The sequence below is a fragment of the Dendrobates tinctorius genome, unplaced genomic scaffold, assembly GCF_039654945.1.
Source record: "Dendrobates tinctorius isolate UK_male_01 unplaced genomic scaffold, ASM3965494v1 ptg000062l, whole genome shotgun sequence".
Taxonomy (NCBI): Eukaryota; Metazoa; Chordata; class Amphibia; order Anura; family Dendrobatidae; genus Dendrobates; species Dendrobates tinctorius.
Window position 1 is genome coordinate 15562512 of NW_027361730.1, and position 20954 is coordinate 15583465.

The window sequence follows — 20954 nt, forward strand, 5'->3', positions numbered from 1 at the left end:
ATGAAATATCAAAACTTTCAAGGGATTCTAGAGAGAAATGTGCTGCCCAGTGTCAGACAGCTTGTTCTCAGTCGCAGTTCATGGGTCTTGCAACAGGATAATGACCCAAAACGCACAGCTGAAAACACCTAAGAATGGGTGAAGAACTGAAGCATGCCATCTGTAAGGGTACGTGCACACGCTGCGGATTGGGGTGCGGATTTGGCAGCGCGGATTTTGTAAAATCCGCAGGTAAATCTGCAGGTCAAAAGACCTGCGGTTTTACCTGCGGATTGGCCTGCGGTTCTGCCCTGTGGTTTTTCATCTCCACAATGGAGGAGATGGCAAATCGCAGCGGAATCCGCAGAAAGAATTGACATGTCAATACTTTCTGCAGTTTCAAAACCGCAGGAAAACCGCGCGGAAAAATCTGCACCGTCTGCACAGCGTTTTTTTTATTCCCATAGGGAATAATGGTACTGTACACCGCAGCAAAAACTGCTGCGGATCCGCAGCGGCCAAATCCGCTGCGGAACCGCAGCAGAATCCGCAGCGTGTGCACACACCCTAAAAGGCAATCTTCAAACACGAGACAATTGGAGCAGTTTGCTCTTGAGGAGTGGGCCAAAATACCTGTCGAGAGGTGCAGAAGACTCTTTGACAGTTACGTTTGATTGCAGTGATTGCCTCAAAAGGTTGTGCAACAAAATATTAAGTTAAGGGTATTATCATTTCTGTCCAGGCCTACTTCACGAGTTTTATTTTTTTTTAAATTCTGTGGAAGCATGGTTGAAAAGCAATGTCTGACCTTCATTTGTTCATTTTCATAGATTTTTGATTTATTATTACTTTTGTCAGATTCAAGTTAAAGTAAATAATTAAATTATTATAAAGTTAGTTATTCAAGTTGCGGGTTTTTCTGTCGTAAACGAGGGGTACCAACAATTTTGACCACGTGTGTATCTGTCTGTATACATATAATGTATATGTGTGTATGTATGTATGTGTGTGTATATATATATTATGCTGTCGTGGTCCAGATTATTGCAGCCATTGTTCACTACTATGGCCGTCATCCTTGACCTGGCATTATGACTCACATCAGGATGAAGTGTGAGGCCTAGTCACTAAGCCTTATTCAATGCCATGATGTCACAGGGCCTAACAAGCACCAGAGGTGTCTAGGATGCCTGGCCAATGGAACCTTTTAGAGTTTCTTTAAACTTTGTGAGTGAATATACAAAAGTACAAGAAAGATAAAACTAGGTGGGAAGGAAGGAGTCTGAGAACTGCCAGGAGAGTTATGATAGATTTACACTATTGAGGCTGAGTACCGAGACTGACCTCCTACACAGTATATGTAGGAGAGCATATACTACACTGGCAGTCAGATTGCAGACCATCTGACAAAGCTGCCCTAATAAAAGGGTTAAAATGTTCAGATAGAACTGAGTTGAAATTAAGTTAGACAGCTAAATATTGCTATTGAGTTAGAAATATAACTGCAGCTGTATGCTGAGAGATCAGAAATAGGAACAAAGTAAACAAGTCCTTCAAGGAAAGCTTAAAGGGGTTCTCTATTGCTTTCATGTTGATGACTTTTCCTTTGCATAGGAGCGAAAATGCAGTTCTCATAAAAACGCACTAAACCGTGTGTTAAAATGGTGGTGTTCTGCTCTGTACACTGATAACATCCTACAGACACCCAAGCGAACAATTCCTGATGAGTGGAGGTGTCAGTCCCCATTGGTTTGATATTGATTACCTATCCTAAAGATAATCCTATAATACACAATGTCAATATATTCATACATTTCTAAGGGGAACAACAGAAGAATGAGATAAAAAAGATGTCCGGAGAGATGACAGGTCAGTTTTCACAGACTAGAGCCTTGACTAGGTGGCACATATGGCATTTTCTTAAAATACTGTTTTGCAAATATCCCCTGTGATGGGATTTGTCTGTGCAAACATAATTGCCTCCACCGCATATTACTAGGTGGGCAGCAGAAGTCGTCAGACCAGGTGTCCCTCTTGTGGCATCATCACTGGTCAGGATTACATCATGGGACTGAATATTAGTATTAGGCAGGTGAGGCCTGCTGGGAATACAGTGGATTTTCCTGCATGATACTATTGCCTATTAACATTCGGATATACAGTATTTTTTATATATCCCCGCTAAGCTCACTACTTAAGTGTAAACAGTTATAAAAGAAAAAGTAAGAAGTAGCGTCCAATTCCCTTGGCTAGTGACAGTATAGCTTAGAAATATAGGCTACGCAAGAATTGCTGTAAATTGCAGTGCATTATATAGATAAGGTGATTAACATTGGGTTATAAAGTGCCGGCTGGAACTTCAGGAGGATGTAAGCTCATTTCCTGCTGCTAATTTAGACTCCTTTTGATTTGTCTTCAGAACTCCCACCGTTTTGGTCAAAGAATCTGTCAGTCCATGCGTGATTTGGCTGAGCTCCTCACTGTCCCACCTCGGGGTGAACGCTGACACCCAGGCCCAGCCACTGTACAAGATCACAGGACACATCACAGAACCCGTGTTACTTTTTATTCACTCCACGCCTAATCTCCTTGTTCTAGAGAAAGCAATTATGCCAATGTCTTGTGTTACCGATGATAGGATGCTGCCTAACGGTCAATCAATATATATATGGCTATTATCTGCACTCGAAGAAAAAAAATCTGAATGTATGTAAATAAATTTTATTATGCCAAACCACCAAATACCATTGCTTGTTCTTTCTACAGATGTACAATAATTCAAGTGTGAAAATTCCCAGTAAACCCCATATTACAGCAGTAATTAAGCAATTACGGAACACCGTTGATTTATTTGGGTAAAGATATTTTATTCAGATTTCCAGCGTGCATGTGAAAGGACATATTGTGCCCGCTTCCTGGCATTTCCCAGAGTATGATCATGCTCTTACGGTTTGTATTTGCACACAAAGTGGTTTTGTTCTTTACACGGGGCATCATTCCACTGGCGGAAAGCTGCGAACAAGGAAAGAAATATGAACCGTATTCGTGGCCAATAATACTTTTATGTTGTTTACAGTGTGTTGGTCCTCAAACAAATGGCTGGTGCCATATCCTTAACGCCATTTTCCCCCTAGTCTAGAATTCTGTTTAAGAGCTTGTTCACATGCTGCATTTTTGCTGCTGAACCCCCCCCCCCAGTGTTTTACAGTACTATCAAACTAAATTAGATTCCAGAAATCTCATCCACATTCTGCTTATTCTTTTATCACAGATTTTAACCATGAAAGCATTTTTTTTTTAATCTGCAGCATGTCAATTCTTTCAGTGTTTTTGCAGTTTTTCACTTATTCAAAAAAACACTGAAAAAAAAAAACCTTGTAAAAACATGTCAAAAACGCACCTATTTTACACATCATTTTCCTGGCAACACTCTACCCTTATCCCAGATGTCAGATTGCCCAAACCCATGAAATGACACCAAGTTGCAGCGAATATTATTGGTGACCATTCGTCCGTTTCCGCACTATTGTCCTGCGACAATTTTATCCATATTAGTTTCTAGCTAGAGCAGAACCAGTGCTGCTGATGAGACCGATAAACCTCAGGGATATCAGCAATGACCTCTAAAGCAATGGATTCTCAAGACATGATCAGTAAATGGCAGCTTTCCATAGATACTAAGGGCCCAATCAATCATGTGCAGATTTGTTTTTGGCACTTTTGTTTATTTTTTTTACTATTTCTGCCCTGAATCCTTAAAAATGGTGTGTTGAGAAAGGATTTTGCACAAAACTGAAAAAAGATGTCTCTTTTTCTTTTGTCTTTTACCTCTTTTAGAGCAAAATCTCACATGTTTTACTAAAATGTTATAAAGTGAGCTCAAAAATTTCAGGCATACATAAAATCAGTCCAGGGGGGACTGGAGCTTGTTTTTCAAAAAATGATGAATCATGTGCGAACATCTGGATGACAAATACCACGAACATGAAAAAAAAATGTAGGTGAACAAATAAAAAAAAAGACTAAAATAAGGCACACATGAACAGAAGAAAGAACAAAAAAGGCACAAATGCAATAAGGAATTGGGCCCTAAGACTTTGAGTTACAATAGCTGACTCATATATGTTTAGGAATACTCAAATAATGGTTCACCATTTAGTTGAAGGCAAACTTTCGGATCACTACTCATCTGTATTGTTCCACTGAATAACACCGGTCTGAGTGCTGTCCATTTTTTAATGGGCAGCACTTGTGCCAAAAATACAGTAATGTGCACAAGCCGTAATACTCACTAGACAATAGAAAAAAACAATCAAAATGTTTGGCTATTGCTCCTTAACAATGGACAATTCGCACAGTAAGCAGTAGCTTCTCTACCTGCATCTAAATTTTGCTCATTCTGCCATATGCATCTTTTGTACTTTAACCCCATAACGGCCAGAGATATTTTTGCTTTTGCGGTTTCATTTTTTGCTCCCCTTTTTCCCAGAAGATATAAGTTTTTTATTTTTTGTCAATATGGCCATGTGAGGGCCTGTTTTTTTTTTGCAAAACAAGTTGTACTCTTGAATGACATAATTGGTTTTAACATACAGTGTACTGGAAAACGGGGAAGAAATTCCAACTGTGGTGAAATTGCCAAGAAAGTGCAATTCCACAGTTTTTTTTTTACCATGTTCACTAAATGCTAAAACTGACCTGCCATTTTGATTCTACAGGTCATTACGAGTTCATAGACACTAAACATGTCTAGGATCTTTGGAATTTTTTTTTCACCACTTAAATTAAAAAGTTTGTTAAAAAAAACCAAAGCACCATTTTCTGATACTCGCAGTGTCTCCATTTTTCGTGATCTGGGGTTGGGTGAGGGCCTATTTTTTGCATGTTGAGCTGATGATTTTAGTGATACCGTTTTGGTACAGATACGATCTTTTGATCGCCCGCTATTGCATTTTAATACAATGTTGCGGCAACCAAAAAAATTGTAATTCTGGCATTTTTACTTTTTTTCTCGTTACGCAGTTTGTCGATCTGGTTAATTCTGTTTCTATATTGATCGGGCGATTCTGAATGCAGCGATACCAAATATGTGTAAATTTGATTTTTTTTATTGGGGGTAATTTGAACTTTTATGTGTTTTTAATATTTTTAAAAACTTTTTTTTTTACTTTTTGCATGCTTCAATAGTCTCCATGGGAGACAAGAAGCTGCAGTACTCTGATCTCTTCTACACACAAGCGATGATAAGATCGCCTGTGTGTATCAGAAATGCTCATTTGCTATGAATGCCGACCACTAAGCAGCGCTCATAGCAATTTGGCAATAACAACCATAGAGGTCTGCTGGACACCTGTGGTTGTCATGCCGACCCATCGGTCACCCATGATCATGTGACGGGGGTCACCAATGGGCGGGATTTCCATTAAGCGTGAGTTAAATGCCGCTGTCAGAGATTGACAGCGGTATTTAACAGATTAACAGTCGTGGGTGGATCGCGATTCCACCCTAGGCTGTTGCGGGCACATGTCAGCTGTATATATCAGCTGACATGTGCCTGGAAAGGAGCGGGCTCAGCTCTGGAGCCTGCATTAAACAGGGGAAGTCCGACATTGGCGTACTATTACGCCCAATGTTGGAAAGGGGGTAAAATTGGCTTTAGATATTTAGATTTTGGATTGATTTTGTTTGCAGCATGAAACTAAATATTTAAAGGCAACAGCACTGAATTGATCAATAAAGTTTATTAACCTGAAAACACTGATAAATCTAATATAATAGAGGGAATCTTTGATTCAGGCTATATATTTCCTTAGTGTCAGCTTCATTGCCAACTGGTTATATGTCATATGTGACATTTGAAGATATCACTTATTTGCATGCACTTTAAATGTCAACTACATACAACTTAGTTTATGGCAACACACTAAATGGTGAACGTCCCTTGTAAATGTGTGGGAGGCACCTCTAAGGCTTTTTGTGCATGAATATTGTTTTTATGAGTTATAGTCTCTTTGCTAATGGGAATATTTCATAGTGTCTCCTGATGAGACGCAAAACAGCGAACAAAGAAACGCGATGAGACAATAGACATAGATTCTATGTGATTAGAGAGACGTGGGGTTTATGTTTTTGTGTTGTTGGTCCAGTCATTTCCTGAAGTCTCAGGATCTGAGTTACTTAAGCGCACTTTTGTAGTATGTCTTATGGGTAATTTAATATACTATTAAAAGCTAAGTTTTATGATCCCTTCTCAGTGAGAACCCCATGTTTTTCTCGCCTGTACTGTGATTCTGTAGTGTAAGAGAATCGGATCACACTTAGGTGACACTTGGACCAGACTCTGACATCCAAGTGACATTAGCAGAATCGGCCCGATTCTCTTGCATGAGAGAACATACGCCAGTGTGAGCGAGCTCTTATTGTGACCCTGCATTGATTGATCTGTGATATACTGCAGCTACAGCAACTTTATAACAGCATTTTTATTTTATTATTCACCCACTGCAAACAAAGAGGGCAGTTTAATTCCCCTCTGTCCTAATTTTGTTACTACAGAAAAACCCTGAGATCAAGCCTCCCTGTCACACAAAGGGTGCTTCCTGGCTCGTGAGAAAGGCAAGCCATCATTTTTTTTTTATATATATTAAAAATACAAAAGAAAAATTTACAGAATCTAGAAATATAAACGCTTTCTACATCACAAAGTTTCTGTGTTGTAAAAAAAAATGTTTGTTTTTTTTTCACCAGCCAAATAAAGCAGCCTTGTTGCGGGTGCCTTCTTTGTTTCTAAAGACCCAGGGGGTTGTTATTATTTTTTTTATGAATCTTTTAAAGAAAGACCACCTTTTAATATTTTAAATCTGTTTTAATAGTCCATTTAGCCACCTCACACCCCACAACCATACTGCATGCTGTTGAGGCGTGCTTGTTTCCAGGCATGAGCCTATATGTTCTATACAAGTTTTCTGGGTAATTGGAGACTTTTGCAGCACAGAATTTCACGGTGAATCAAATAATTAAGTAAAACTCTGTGAGGTTGGCAATGTTTAATTTCAGTTGATTTTCTCATCTCAAGCTATCATATTTCTGCAACACTTTTTTTTAAATAAATCCTACAGATAATTTCCAAACGTGCGTATGGAGTCATGGAATCTTTTTTAGTATATACTTCTATTTGTTCCATGATCAGGCGTACTATGTAAAATGTTTTTGTATTCTAACAATCTAACAATCCACCTTTGTTTGGTACTTGGGTGCTGTAATATGTTTTTGGTATTCAAAGTTCATGTTTTCCTCAGCTTGGTGGGTTCTCAAGAACGCTCCAGCAAATTCTAGTGGACATTCCAGCCATTGTTCTGCAATCAATATCACTTACTTGTTTCTTTGGTCAGCTCCCCACAGTACTCAGCGTCATTCAGGTTATTAGGCTCTCCATCCTTCCACGAACGATAGTTATACATTGATCCATCATTCCATTTCCAGCGACGGTTCTAAGACAGCAAGTAAAGTAGATATGACAATCTGACAAGCAAGCGAGCAAACAAAATGTATGATTCATTTACAGAAATGCACTGATTCTCTCTTTAGAGTTTTCTGAATTAATGCATCTAAAACAATATTCATCAATTTTGCCCAGAGTACTAGTTTAAGGCTACATTTTGTACATCTGTCTGGGATGATTTAGCGAATCCTGCTTTGAGCAGGGGGTTGGACCAGATGGCCCAGGAGGTCCCTTCCAACTCTACGATTCTATGATACATTCGTATGATGAGTATTTGATGAGTTTTTCATGTTGCAAATTTCATGCACCTATAAAGTAAATTTGGTTACTTGCGTTTTTCATTGCGATTTTATTGCATTTTTGATGCTGCCATTTTGGCCTCATTTATAACACAGATTTGTCCTGCTAATGTTGCATTGCTCTTTGCTGGCATTGCAAGTGTTGCATTTGTGTAGTATTCATTCCATAGTGTGACATTAAACCTGAAATTACCGTAGTTTGTGTTTTATTAATGATGGGTGTCGAGGCTGCTGAACATTTTACCTCTTTAAGCTCTCGAGTTTTTCTCTCCTTAAGAATTTATTTCATGACCGTAGAGGTCTCTCCTATAACTGAGGCTACCCCTGGATACTTATGTAGGTTGTCGGCTACTTTTACCTGTTCGGGGTCATGAAGTCCAATCCAGATATCTACATTTGGGGAGTAAGCGGCCACATGACTTGCGATAATGGATGCTTCTGAGTCATCTATGATTGAAGCCAGATGTGCACCATGTCCATAGCTGACACACTCAAACTGCAAGAAATTAACGTTATGGGTCATTAATGTATAGAGAAAAAAAACGACATCTTTGTAATAAATGTAGATGTTCTGCTCGCTTCTCTCACCTCAGCCTCAGACCAGGGCAGTCTAAACCGGAAATATCCATAACACTGTGATTTGTAGAAAAACCATCCATTAGGACATGATGAGCGAGGTGCCCCTGTAAAAAATATTAGTGTTAAAATATTTTTTACATGGCAATAAATATTATATAGGGAGAAACCAACTACTTACTGTATGTCACATTTCTTGTCTATGGCAATGTACAAGGTGGGCCATGTATATGGATACACCTAAAAATGGGAATGGTTGATGACATCAACTTCCTGCTTGTGGCACATTAGTATATGGGAGGGGGAAAAATTTTCAAGATGGGTGGTGGCTGTTTTGAAGTTGGCCATTTTGGATCCAACTTTATTTTTTTTCCAATGGGAAGAGGGTCATGTGATACATCAAACGTATTGAGAATTTCACAAGAAAAACAATGGTGTGCTTGGTTTTAATGCAACTTTATTCTTTCATGAGTTAATTACAAGTTTCTCTTTGTTTACAGCCATTGATATGTCGCAGAGGTTAGAACATGAGGAGCGTATAGAAATTGTGTTGATGTCTGGTGAATGCAGTACCCGGGTCATAGCAGCAGATTTCAATGCAAGACACCCTACGCAAGAAAACTGTCACCATTCTCATTTTATTTAGGTGCAGCCATAAAAATGGCCCACCCAAAAAGTTTGCCTCATCACTTAACATGTTCTGTGTAAACTGAGGGTTCTGTTCGAATTTTTGTTTTGCCAATTCTGCAAATTCAGCGCGCCAATGTGGTATCAGTCGAACATCTCTTCGGCGGATATTAGCTACTCACAAATGGCACCCTTACAAAATCCAGCTGCTGCAGTATCTCAACAAGGATGACCCAGATCAGCGTGCTGAAATTGCAGAATGGGCAAAACAAAAAGGGGTCTAGTGTCAGCGCTGGCACCGTGCCCTGCCCGATCATGGGCCTCCTAGCAGCAATGTTACAGTGCTGGGAGATTGTGTGTGCCTGCTCTGCTGGACAGTTAACTGTATCGGTGTGCACAGTGTAGTTAAAAGTAGCATTGCTCCGGGTGGGCCCCTCAGAGAATGAGTCACAGGGTGATTGCACCCTCTCCCCCCCCTTAAGCTACACTACTGGTGCTAGGTGATTGTCAAATTTTGGGTGTGCCTGTCCCAAACAGATCAGAAGGGATAGGGAAAAAAGATTATTTGGAGTTTATTGAAAGGGTCCTTGATGTGCCCAGTGAAGTGTTTTAAAAATTATTTAGGTTTAGGAGTGGTTTGGACAGGACCATTGTTGAAACACAGCAATGGATCTTTTCTGTCAAGACATCAATTCGTGGCAGTTTTTAGGAAATGCTTGGAATATTGGGGGCTAGAGGTGGACAGGTTCTCCTCTCACTCATTCTTTCAGAATCAGTGTCACAACTGAGGCTGAAAAGTAGAGCCCTTCTGAATGAGGTGGAACAAAAAATAGGTAGGTGGGAATCTGGGAGATTATAAGCTTTATGTGCATCCTCATTTGTTGTGATAGAGGAGTGAAGGGGGCACGAGCTAGGAACGGGGCTCAAAGTTGTTGTGATATTAGTGGTGTATTAAAGTATATATTTTATACATAGTCAGCCGCTTCTTGTTTCCCCCCCTCCCCTCCTTCTCTCCCTCCCCTCTTTTTTTCTCCATAGGCGGAGCATGGTTAGTTTGAATTTTGGGGCACTCTTGTGTATTGGGGTGCATTGAAGGGCCTACGTATGGAAAAAAGGGGCGCCAGTTGGGCTGTCCTAGAAGTGAGGTTGTAGTTGGGTGAACTGTAGTTGGTGCTATGAATTGGCAGCAGGTATTACTGGATTTTCATAGTTTCACATGATTAGATTGTTATCCTGATGTGCTGGTATTGCTTGGTGGAGGGTACAGATCTGGGGATTTGACCCTGTAGAGATTTGATTAGGGACATCCACTATGATTTTCTGCGCCCATGTGCATCTTATCCGAATATGAGGACGATGTGGTTGGACATTGTGCCCAGGAAAGCATGACGCGCTGCCCAGTACATGGAAAAGATCAAGAAGACCAGAATAAAGGTGAACAGGGCAGCAGGAAGTTTTGTAGCAAGGAATGGAGGTGTGGTAGTAAGGCATAAGGATTTAGAGTATGGCAAGGGGAATTTGTCTTGGATCGATGGGGTGCTCTTGAGTGCAATAGGGATTGATTTATGGGCCTTGGGGATTCAAGAAGGTGCAGAGCGGGAACTTCTGTTGGTGGGGTGACTCACATTATGAGAGATAATGATCACTGTGGTGGTGGAGAGGGGGTTCTTGGAGTTGGTGGCAAAATTGTGCTGGGGGGCTGAACATTTGATAGATAGTAACCTCCCAGCTATGTTCGGAATTTGGTTAATTGCCTGTCAGATTTTGTGACTCTTAAAGGTGGGGTCCTGAGAGTCTGTGATATGGAAATGGTTTTCCGGCAACAGAGGTGCCCCTGAGCCTGTAGTCGCGGCTGAAGATAATGCTGAATTATTTATATATTATAGTGCTTCCACTAAGTTTTGGAGCTCCAAGAGCCCCCTCACCTTTAAGTTATTTACTATTGTAATGCTTGTTTTAATAAAGGCCAATTTGGCAAAATTAATTCAAAATGGTGGTCTGCCTGTTATTGGGGAGGTTTAAAGGTGGATGGTTGAGTAGTCAGCCAAAGGGGAAGCCTCTGCAATACTGCAGTCAAAGCAGTTTCCCACATTTATAGTATAATTACAGATACATCCAGGGGCATGAACAAGGTGGGAAAATGTCCTTACTCTTTACCTGGTTGATACTCCTTACTTTCCAATTGTGTGTTCTGGGTATATTTACATATTCAAACACAGAAAGAACATGATCTTTCCACTGGATTCTCTTACATTTGATTTTATGTCCAGATTTATTGGATGGAAATTCTTCGGTGATTATAAATTAACAGCTCTGTTATTGCATCTCATGCATAAACTACATAAAATAACTGGTGCTGTGGATTTGAAATCCCTAAATGCTGTTGGTGTTACTTCAAATTTCACACTTTGCAATGGAACAACTGAATTATGCTTCTTACTGCACAATTTCCAACATGAAATCCCCACATACTGCAAAAATGTCCTGTGTGCATACCTGACTGTAAGGCATAAAATCCATTGCTAAATTCTTTTAAAATCCTGAACATGCAAGCCAAGTGTAGGGGGTGGAAGGGTAGATGAAGACGCTGTGTCTACAAGGGGGTTGTATGATGTGATTTACTGTTTTAATATGGTATATTCTTGTGTGTGATAAAAAGGTTTGATTTTATTCCTATGGCCAGTGCTGTGTTCGATTTTCCTCTAGACTTTGTCTTAAGGCCGTCCCTGGGAATGCGGGAGGTCTGTCCACTAGGGGAGCCACATTAGGTATAGGAATATAGCTTGCACTACACAGGGCATTAGGTAGTGAATAGTGTTGGGATTAACCCATATTTATGGGAGGGTCTAAAGGAGTTTTATAAGACAAATTGTTTTCCAGGTTAGAGCAGTGTGAGTTCTAGTTCTGGAGAAGGAGAGAGTCTAGTCAGATGTGAGTGAGTGGAAATCAGGCTAGACATTACAGTGCTAACAGGGTCTAAGAACAGTAGATGCATCAGAGGCAGGCATCAGTCAGTTCAAGTCTCCTCACAGCATGAGGGCACATATGAAGTTTCATCTGGATGCCGAGACAGTCTTGGGTCTAATGTTCAGAAGAGGTAATGAGTGTCATACCCCTGTTAGGAAGATGACGAAGATGATGTCTGGGAAGCTGTTATGCTGGAAGGAGGGTCCCTAGGGTAAGAACAGTTAGGCTAGGGACAAGTCAGGCAGAATGTAGAAGAAGACTGATAGGACAGAAATCAAAGGCACAGTAAAACAACCTGTTAAGCCGGAACCACGGCCTCCTGTCTTGTCTGAAGCTACAGCCAGACCTGGTCCCATGTACGGGAAGGTAACCAGAACTCCTGAAGGAACAGTGAGTAAAGAACAAACTCCACAGCACAACATCCTACACCTGTCTGACTCTCATTTAGAAGAGGCGTTTCAGGGTGAAGAGATGTCCGTACCGGCCCACAGCAAACCGGCCCTGTACTCCCCTTCACAAGCTTTAGACCAGACCCAGGCAAACTCCGGCACGTGGGCCATTTCCAGCATTATAGCTGTTCCTGTTTGGTCAAAGACTGAGACAGCCAAAGGGTTGGAAATTATGACGTACTCCATCATGTGACTCACCCCCCACTTAAAGTCTTGATTTTACAGTATCTTCATTCTCAGAATGCAGATACAGTTGAATACAATGGTGGAGGAGAGAGCTGTCATCCACCATCCAGTCTGTGTGTGGGAGTCATTAGATTGCACCTGCTTTACGGACCATGAGTGCGGAGCAGCGCATCGAGGGAATGGGGAAAGATTAATAATTTTTTTTGTTTTGTCAGAAGTTCTAGGGGGCTTTGTGGTCACCATATTGTGTGGGAAATGACTGAGTGCATTATCCTATGTGTATGTGGGGACTATGTGAGCATCATACTGTTTGTGGGGTGAGCTGAGGGCATCATATAGTGTGTTGGATGTGAGGGAATAATACTGTGTGGAAGGAGCGGTTGGTTAAAGTGCGTCTATACTTCTATACACTTAGAGGATCTATCAGCAAATATAATAATGTAATATTCTGTATGTGTTTGCTTGTTTTAGATGGATGCTAACTGCTTTGAAAAGTCAGTATCTATCATAAAACTTTTTATTTATATAACTATTTTCCAATGGACGTGCATCGGCATCTTGTGTATGGCAAGGCTTCTCATTGATCAATCTGCACCACGCGTGCTTCTAATATTATGTAAGGCTGAATAACATAAATTGTATGATTTACAGGTCGTTATCAACTGTATGAAAAGCAGTAGGTTATTTGGTTTTGATTGGCTGCTACAGATAAGAATACATGTTACAATAAACCTTATCATAATGTATATTAGCAGAAGCAGCTAGTCAACAGACTTAATTCTGGTCAATATTAAAATATTAAAAATTAAAATAATAACAATAAATCTGAAAAATGTTAATAAAAACATTCTTTAAAACTATATAATAACAATATTGAGCAAAATTAATTTCAGCCTATAGGTTTGGCCTTCCACATCAGTAATGGTCTCTCTTATGGCCCTTGGGAAAAAGATTTGTCTACCCCTGCCTGAGACGATCTACATGTAATAGAGTGGCAAGAGGTGAATATTGCATGCAAGATGTTTAGCTTTTACCAGCAGCCTGTCAGGAAGCTTTATAAGCAGACAGCATAGGAACAGGATAATTACATGGCTGCAGGTTTAGGTAGTCCTTTTTCCGATTAGGGATGAGCGGATCCGTGGAAGTTCTGGTGCGAGACTAAACATTATGTACAAAGTTCGATTCAGGTACCCAAACTTGAACACGAACCAGAACCCCATAGGAATGTATGGGGACTCAGACTTTGAAAATTCTCTCTCTCTCCCTTTTTCCATCCCTCCCTTTTCCCTTTCTCCCTCTCTTTTCCCTCTCTCCCTCTCTCTCCTCCTCTACTCCCGAACTAACCCCGGAACTCCGAACATTAAAACGGACTTCTGGGAGATGCACATGTTCAGAGTTCACCGGAAACTAAGTGCGCGGCATGAACCCCGAACTTTAAAGTTTGGATCTGCTCATCTCTAGTCATTTGTAGATACAGAAAATATACAGTATGAATACATACATGTATTATACATATAATTTAATGTATTCGTATGTTCATAGCAAGGAATACTCTTGTATATCTTGCGTGCACCCTGAATAAATCATAAATATCTAATGTGAGAATGTTCCATCGCTGCAGCCCCCACTTTAGGGGAGAAATAGAGTCCGTCACAAAAACAGCTTATGTACAAGTCTGCTGCCTTCTAGGTTGAAATGTCAGGTACTTTTGAGTTATGTTGCTATTATCTAGTTTTTTACTCACCTTCTGATAGAGACACTCCAAGGACCAAACAGCCCAGAATGGCAAGGCACATGGAAGATGACATCCTGGGGGTAAAAACAAGGTTTTGTTTTTATGAAGTATGTATGAAGTTATTTTTTCAGAATATAGCAAAAATGAAAGCTTGTTAGATCTTATAAAGCCAGGGTGCCCAAAGTGTCCCAGCCATCTATGAAGGCATCAGCAAGAGTAACATGCACAGGCAATGTTTCCACACAGTGCCTTCTGTAGTTTGCAGTAGGAAACAGTCAAAAATGTCTTCTGATTGCTGCATAAAACGAACTATGAGATAATAAATTTCATACTAACGTTTTGCAATCAAAGGACTTTGATGCTACTGGACCACTAATCTATTTACCACCTCTGTCTGTGTATTCCCATTGACCCATAAAGCCTTACCTGCTTCAGAAAAGTAGACCAGGTGAGTGTGAAGAAAAGTTTTCAGGTGGGCTCCTTATATAAGCACATGCTCCCCCGTGTGCCCTGTGCTAGTTAGGAGGTGGCATTCTGAGGCAGATGGAGAGCAGGTAACAAGGACAGGAACAAGCAATAAGGATATGGATAGTAAAGTGAATTGGAGGGCATTATCTTCCCACTTATACAATAAACACACCCAGAGAATATATCAATATAACCACGCAAGTCCTATTATCAGGGACAGGCACTGACAGCTTGGAGCCCCTGTGCAAGAAATGTCTGGGCCACCCTCCTTTTATGGTGACAAAGCTACACGTGTGTGTGTATATATATATATATATATATATATATATATATATATATATATGTACTGTGTATGTATATATATATATATATATATATATATATATATATATATATATATATATATATGCATAAACAAAAACTGAGCTTGACTTGAGTTGGTACACATGCAGCACATAAACGCATGTTCACATTGGCTATAAAACCAACAAGAGAAAAAATTAGCAAAAACCCTTCTGTAACTAAGTAAATAAAAAGCAAAAAGTGCATTTAAATAACAGTTTTTAGTAATACTGCTTTTGATCAAAAATAGCATAAAAGCCATCCAAGCCATGACAAGGTAATTCTGATCGGGACAGTCCTACACTGTCTAATATTAACCCCTTTACCCCCAAGGGTGGTTTGCAAGTTAATGCCCGGGCCAATTTTTACAATTCTGACCACTGTCCCTTTATGAGGTAATAACTCTGTAACGCTTCCATGGATTCCGGTATTTCTGACATTGTTTTCTCGTGACATATTGTACTTCATGTTAGTGGTAAAATTTCATTGCTATAACTTGCGTTTATTTGTGAAAATTTTGAAAATTTTACAACTTTGAATTTTTATGCCCTTAAATCACAGAGAGATCGCACAAAAAAAACTTAATAATCATTTCCCACATCCCACATGTCTACTTTACATCAGCACAATTTTGGAACCAAAATTTTTTTTTTGTTATTAAGTTAGACGGGTTAAAAGTTGACCAGCGATTTCTCATTTTTACAACACCATTTTATTTTTAGGGACCGCATCATATTTGAGGGGTCTATATAATAGAAAATACCCATAAGTGACACCATTCTAAAAACTGCACCCCTCAAGGTGCTCAAAACTATATTCAAGAAGTTTATTAACCCTTCAGGTGCTTCACAGGAATTTTTTGAATGTTTAAAAAAAATGAACATTTAACTTTTTTTCACAAAAAAATTACTTCAGGTCCAATTTTTTTATTTTACCAAGGGTAACAGGAGAAATTGGACTGCAAAAGTTATTGTGCAATTTATTCTGAGTATGCTGATAACTGATATGTGCAGGGGAACCACTGTTTCGGCACATGGCAGAGCTCAGAAGGGAAGGAGTGCCGTTTGACTTTTTCAATGCAAAATTGTCTGAAATTCAGATCAGACGCCATGTCACGTTTGGAGAGCCCCCGATGTGCCTAAACAGTGGAATCCCCCCAAAAGTGACCCCATTTTGGAAAACTAGAGCCCCCAAGGAACTTAGCAAGATATGTGGTGAGAACTTTAAACCCCCAAGGGCTTCACAGAAGTTTATAACGAACAGCCGTACAATTAAAAAATCATATTTTTTCCACAAAAATGATCTTTTCACCCCCAATTTTTATTTTTCCAAGGGTAACAGGACCCCAACAGTTATTGTGCAATTTGTCCTGAGTACGCTGATACCCCACATGTGGGAGTAAACCACTATTTGGGCGCATGGCAGAGCTCGGAAGGGAAGCAGCGCCATTTGACTTTTTTGGCTGGAATTGAGATCGGATGCCATGTCTCGCTTGGAAAGCCCCTGAAGTGCCAAAACAGTGGAAACACCCCACAAATGACACCATTTTGGAAACTAGACCCCCCCAAGGAACTTATCTAGATGTGTGGTGAGAACTTTGAACCCCCAAGGGCTTCACAGAATTTTATAACGTACAGCCGTACAATTAAAAAAGCATATTTTTTCCACAAAAATGTTCTTTTCACCCCCAATTTTTATTTTCTGAAGGGTAACAGGACCTAAAATGTTATTGTGCAATTTGTCCTGAGTACGCTGATACCCCACATGTGGGGGTAAACCACTATTTGTGCGCATTGCAGAGCTCAGAAGGGAAGCAGCGTCATTTAACTTAAGTGCTTCACAGAAGTTTATAACGCCCGGGCGTGAAAATAAAAAAAAAACTTTTTTCCACAAACATGATCTTTTAGTCGCCAATTTTTTTATTTTCCCAAGCGTAACAGGAGAAATTGGACCCCAAAAGTTGTTGTCCAATTTGTCCTGAGTACGCTGACACCTCATATGTGGGAGAAAACTACTGTATGTGCACACATCTGGCTTGGAAGGGAAGTAGTGACATTTTGGAATGCAGACTTTGATGAAATGGTCTGAGGGTGTCATGTCGCGTTTGTAGAGCCTCTGATGTGCCTAAACTGTTGAAACCCCCCACAAGTGACCCCATTTTGGAAACTAGACCCCCCCCAATGAACTTATGTAGATGTGTGGTGAGCACTTTGAACCCCCAAATGATTCACAGAAGTTTATAACGCCCGGGCGTGAAAATAAAAAAAAATCATATTTTTTCCACAAACATGATATTTTTACCCCCAATTTTTTATTTTCCTAAAGGTAACAGGAGAAATTGGACCCCAAAAGTTGTTTTGCAATTTGTCCTGAGTAGGCTGATACCCCATACGTGGGGGTGAAACACTGTTTGGGCGCAAGGCAGAACTTGGAAGGGAAGGAGCACCATTTGACTTTTTCAACGCAGATTTGGCTGGAATTGAGATTAGACGCCATGTTTCGTTTGGAGAGCACCTGATGTGCCCAAACAGTGGAAGCCCCCCAATTCTAAATCCAACCTTAACCCCAACACACCCCTAACCCTAATCTCAGCTCTAACCCTACCCCTAGCCCTACCCCTAGCCCTAGCCCTAACCCTAACCCTAATGTGAAAATGGAAATAAATAAGGGTAGACAGGAGGACTGGGCCCAACCAGTATATAATATAATATATATAATATATATATAATTATATATTATAATATATAATGCTCCATATATGATGGGCCGCATAAGATGCTTCATGTGTGATGGGCCCATATGATGAACCCCATTTATTAGCGCAAACATAAAAGAAAAAAATATTCACTTCTCCTTGCTGGTCGCTGCTCTGTTCCAGACTCCTTAGCGTCGGCGTCTTCCAGCTCTCTGCACTGTAACTGTTCAGGCAGAGGGCGCACACTAGTCACGTCATCGCGCCCTCTTATCTGAAAGGTCACAGTCTGAGGACTCGGAAAACGCTGCAGCGGAGAAACGGGGAGAGGTAAGTAGTGCAAGTACCGGGGCAAAACGGGGAGGGGGCACTTACGAGCGCCATCACAGGTACGGGCGGCCCTGTGTATGAATGACAGTTGGAAAGTCAAGAACAATGGAGGATGTCTTGTGAACTATTGTGGTAGCAGCAATAGCTCTGACACACTAAGGAGCACCTTTTACTACTGGGTCCTAGGTGTGTTGAATAGTGCACAATAGAGCATTGACGGTAACCATCGATTTAGGTCAAAACTGCTCAGGCGAAGCCTTCTACTCTGCACAATAAAGGTTAAACAGAATCTCATAATTGGGGATACCCAGTGCTGGTGTGTAAGGGGGTCACAGTAGCCGTCCTAAACCCCTAAGCATGTCCCCCTGTCTAAAATCTAAATACTGTCTATATCCGTACTGTTGTTAAGAGATGAGTTGTATTCTGTTTGGTATGTTGTATATAATGCTACATGTGTATATATTTAACTAGCATGTTAAATAGGGAGAGTGCAATATTAGTCAAAGGCCACTAGATGGAGATAGTAAGCATAATATAGGATAAAGGTTTAGCAATAGTGCAAATAGTTAACTGTAGGATGGGATCACGGTGGTTAGAGGAAGGGAGCTTCCTGTTCATAGTGGGAAGAGCAAGGGCGCCCATAGAGCTCGGGTGGGCTATGGCCCTGGCAGCTTAAAGATCCCGTAATGTTCCATTTAAGAAAGAGCCCATACATCCAGAGTGTGGGAAACAGCATAGACACAGCTACAGGAGCTGCAGGAAATTGAACTACCAGTGTGAAAGCTGCAGAGGAGAACTCGGCAGGACGGGTGGGTCGCTTACTATGTGGCAGGTCATAGCATGGGTGGATGCCCTCAGAACTGGGGCAAAACAGTTGAGGGATCCCCCGAAGGCAGTGAGTCTGGACAGTGAATACAGTGAGAAAATGTACAGAATGGTATGACCCGATCTCGAGCCGTGTGACAGGGGAAGAAGTGAAGGGAAAGCTGAAGTGATGTGTAATTTGAAACCTAATGTAAATGCTGTATTGAATCTGGATGTGCTGCAGAGACATGAGAGTAAAGTTTTGCGTTATAAGTTACAACTGGATTGTGTCTCCATTATTCCACAAGCGGCTGAAGGTGACCTTAAGGAACGGAGGAGGAAAGACCCTGATGGCGCAGAGGACGGAGAGGCAAGTAAGCTGAAAATGAAACGTGATTTGTATGTGAAGGGAGTCCAGGGCATGCAAAGCCCGATAAGCTCAGCCACGACTACGGCCCTGGCCGACCTTTACAGGTGCAGACATGATGGCATTTTTTAGGGTGTAAAAGCTATCAAGACCATTTTTGAGCAAATAAAAGAGCAACCTAATAGAATTGATGCAACAAAGGATATCAAACCTGTAAAAGATAACCACTTAAGAACAGACATAGTTAATGGGCGGTCTTCAGCTATTTCTAAGAAAGGTGGTTTTACGCAAGCTGCATTTGAAACCAGAAAATAGCAGTGATTTAAACTTCACTCAGGAATGTGACACCATTAACATCTTGGAAGAGCTGGAGATCGGAGTGCCTCCCTCGAATACAGGTACTTTTCCAACTTCTCTCATCCCCAGGTCAACCACGGGATGTGCCAATTAAGCGTGGGAGTTCGGAACCAAGAGAATGGTTGACTCTGTAGCTTTGTTCACTTGCCTCAAATCATGGCCCATCCTATAAGTGGAAGGCTGGCCTGGGATGTTTTTTCTTGACTGGATAAAGAGATGTGTTACAGGGACCAAAGCTCCAGCCTTAAGTAGTATGATATAGACCCTTGTGGCATCCTCCTGTACTGGGGAAAGAGGATACTGAGGAGTCATGGTGGTCTTACTCCATCCTTCAGTCCCACTCTAGCCGGGGCCAATGGAAGCCTGCCAATATCTGCTTTTCCATTAGTCCATAGGCTGTCTGATACATCTGTTAGTTCCTCTTCATTGCACATTATTGAATCTATGTCAGGGAAAGAAATCATGGCTTGTACCACACAACTTGGTTCTGCATCTTGGAACACTTCTATTCTTAATGACAAATCAAGTCTGAAACGAAGGGAGGCTTTCAATGCGTTTAACCCCTTTACCCCCAAAGGTGGTTTGCACGTTCATGACCGGGCCAATTTTTACAATTCTGACCACTATCCCTTTATGAGGTAATAACTCTGAAACGCTTCCATGGATCCCACTGATTCTGACATTGTTTTCTCGTGACATATTGTGCTTCATGTTAGTGGTAAAATTTAATTCAAATAACTTGCGTTTATTTGTGAAAAAAACAGAAATTTGGCGAAAATTTTGCCATTTTCCAACCTTGAATTTTTATGCCCTTAAATCACAGAGATATGGCACACAAAAAACTTAATAAGTAACATTTCACATATGTTTACTTTACATCAGCACAATTTTGGAACCAAAATTTTTTTTGTTAGGAAGTTATAAGGGTTAAAAGTTGACCAGCGATTTCTCATTTTTACAACACCATTTTATTTTTAGTAGAAAAAAGGGAAGAAAGTTCCAGCGCCAGGAATGGAAAATTAAAAATCCATTTTATTGTGCCAATGCATATTAAAATTCCAGCAGGTACAGCATATCAGTCGGATGACTGCAGAACAACGCGTTTCGATGCCTCAGGTCTTAATCATGTTCATGTTGAGAACATGATTAAGACCTGAGGCGTCGAAACGCGTTGTTCTGCAGTCATCCGACTGATATGCTGTACCTGCTGGAATTTTAATATGCATTGGCACAATAAAATGGATTTTTAATTTTCCATTCCTGGCGCTGGAACTT

General features: G+C 40.6%; 2 protein-coding genes across 2 annotated transcripts in view; one reads left to right on the forward strand and one right to left on the reverse strand.

Moving 5' to 3' along the window:
• The window catches only part of CPT1B (carnitine palmitoyltransferase 1B), a 64568-nt gene extending 61847 nt beyond the window's left edge, over positions 1–2721 (forward strand). Inside the window, exon 19 of the mRNA XM_073579315.1 lies at positions 2399–2721. Coding sequence (XP_073435416.1) covers positions 2399–2485 — 87 coding nt within the window. The 3' untranslated portion in view covers positions 2486–2721. The remainder of the gene's footprint in view (positions 1–2398) is intronic.
• On the reverse strand, positions 2685–14830 carry LOC141092945 (regenerating islet-derived protein 4-like). Its single transcript, XM_073579316.1, has 6 exons — positions 14746–14830; positions 14329–14393; positions 8368–8462; positions 8138–8275; positions 7355–7469; positions 2685–2991 (listed from the first exon to the last, which is right to left on the reverse strand). Exons 2-6 carry the CDS (start codon positions 14390–14392, stop codon positions 2924–2926), a joined length of 480 nt encoding a protein of 159 aa, XP_073435417.1. The 5' UTR covers position 14393; positions 14746–14830; the 3' UTR covers positions 2685–2923.
• Between the last annotated feature and the right edge of the window lie 6124 nt (positions 14831–20954).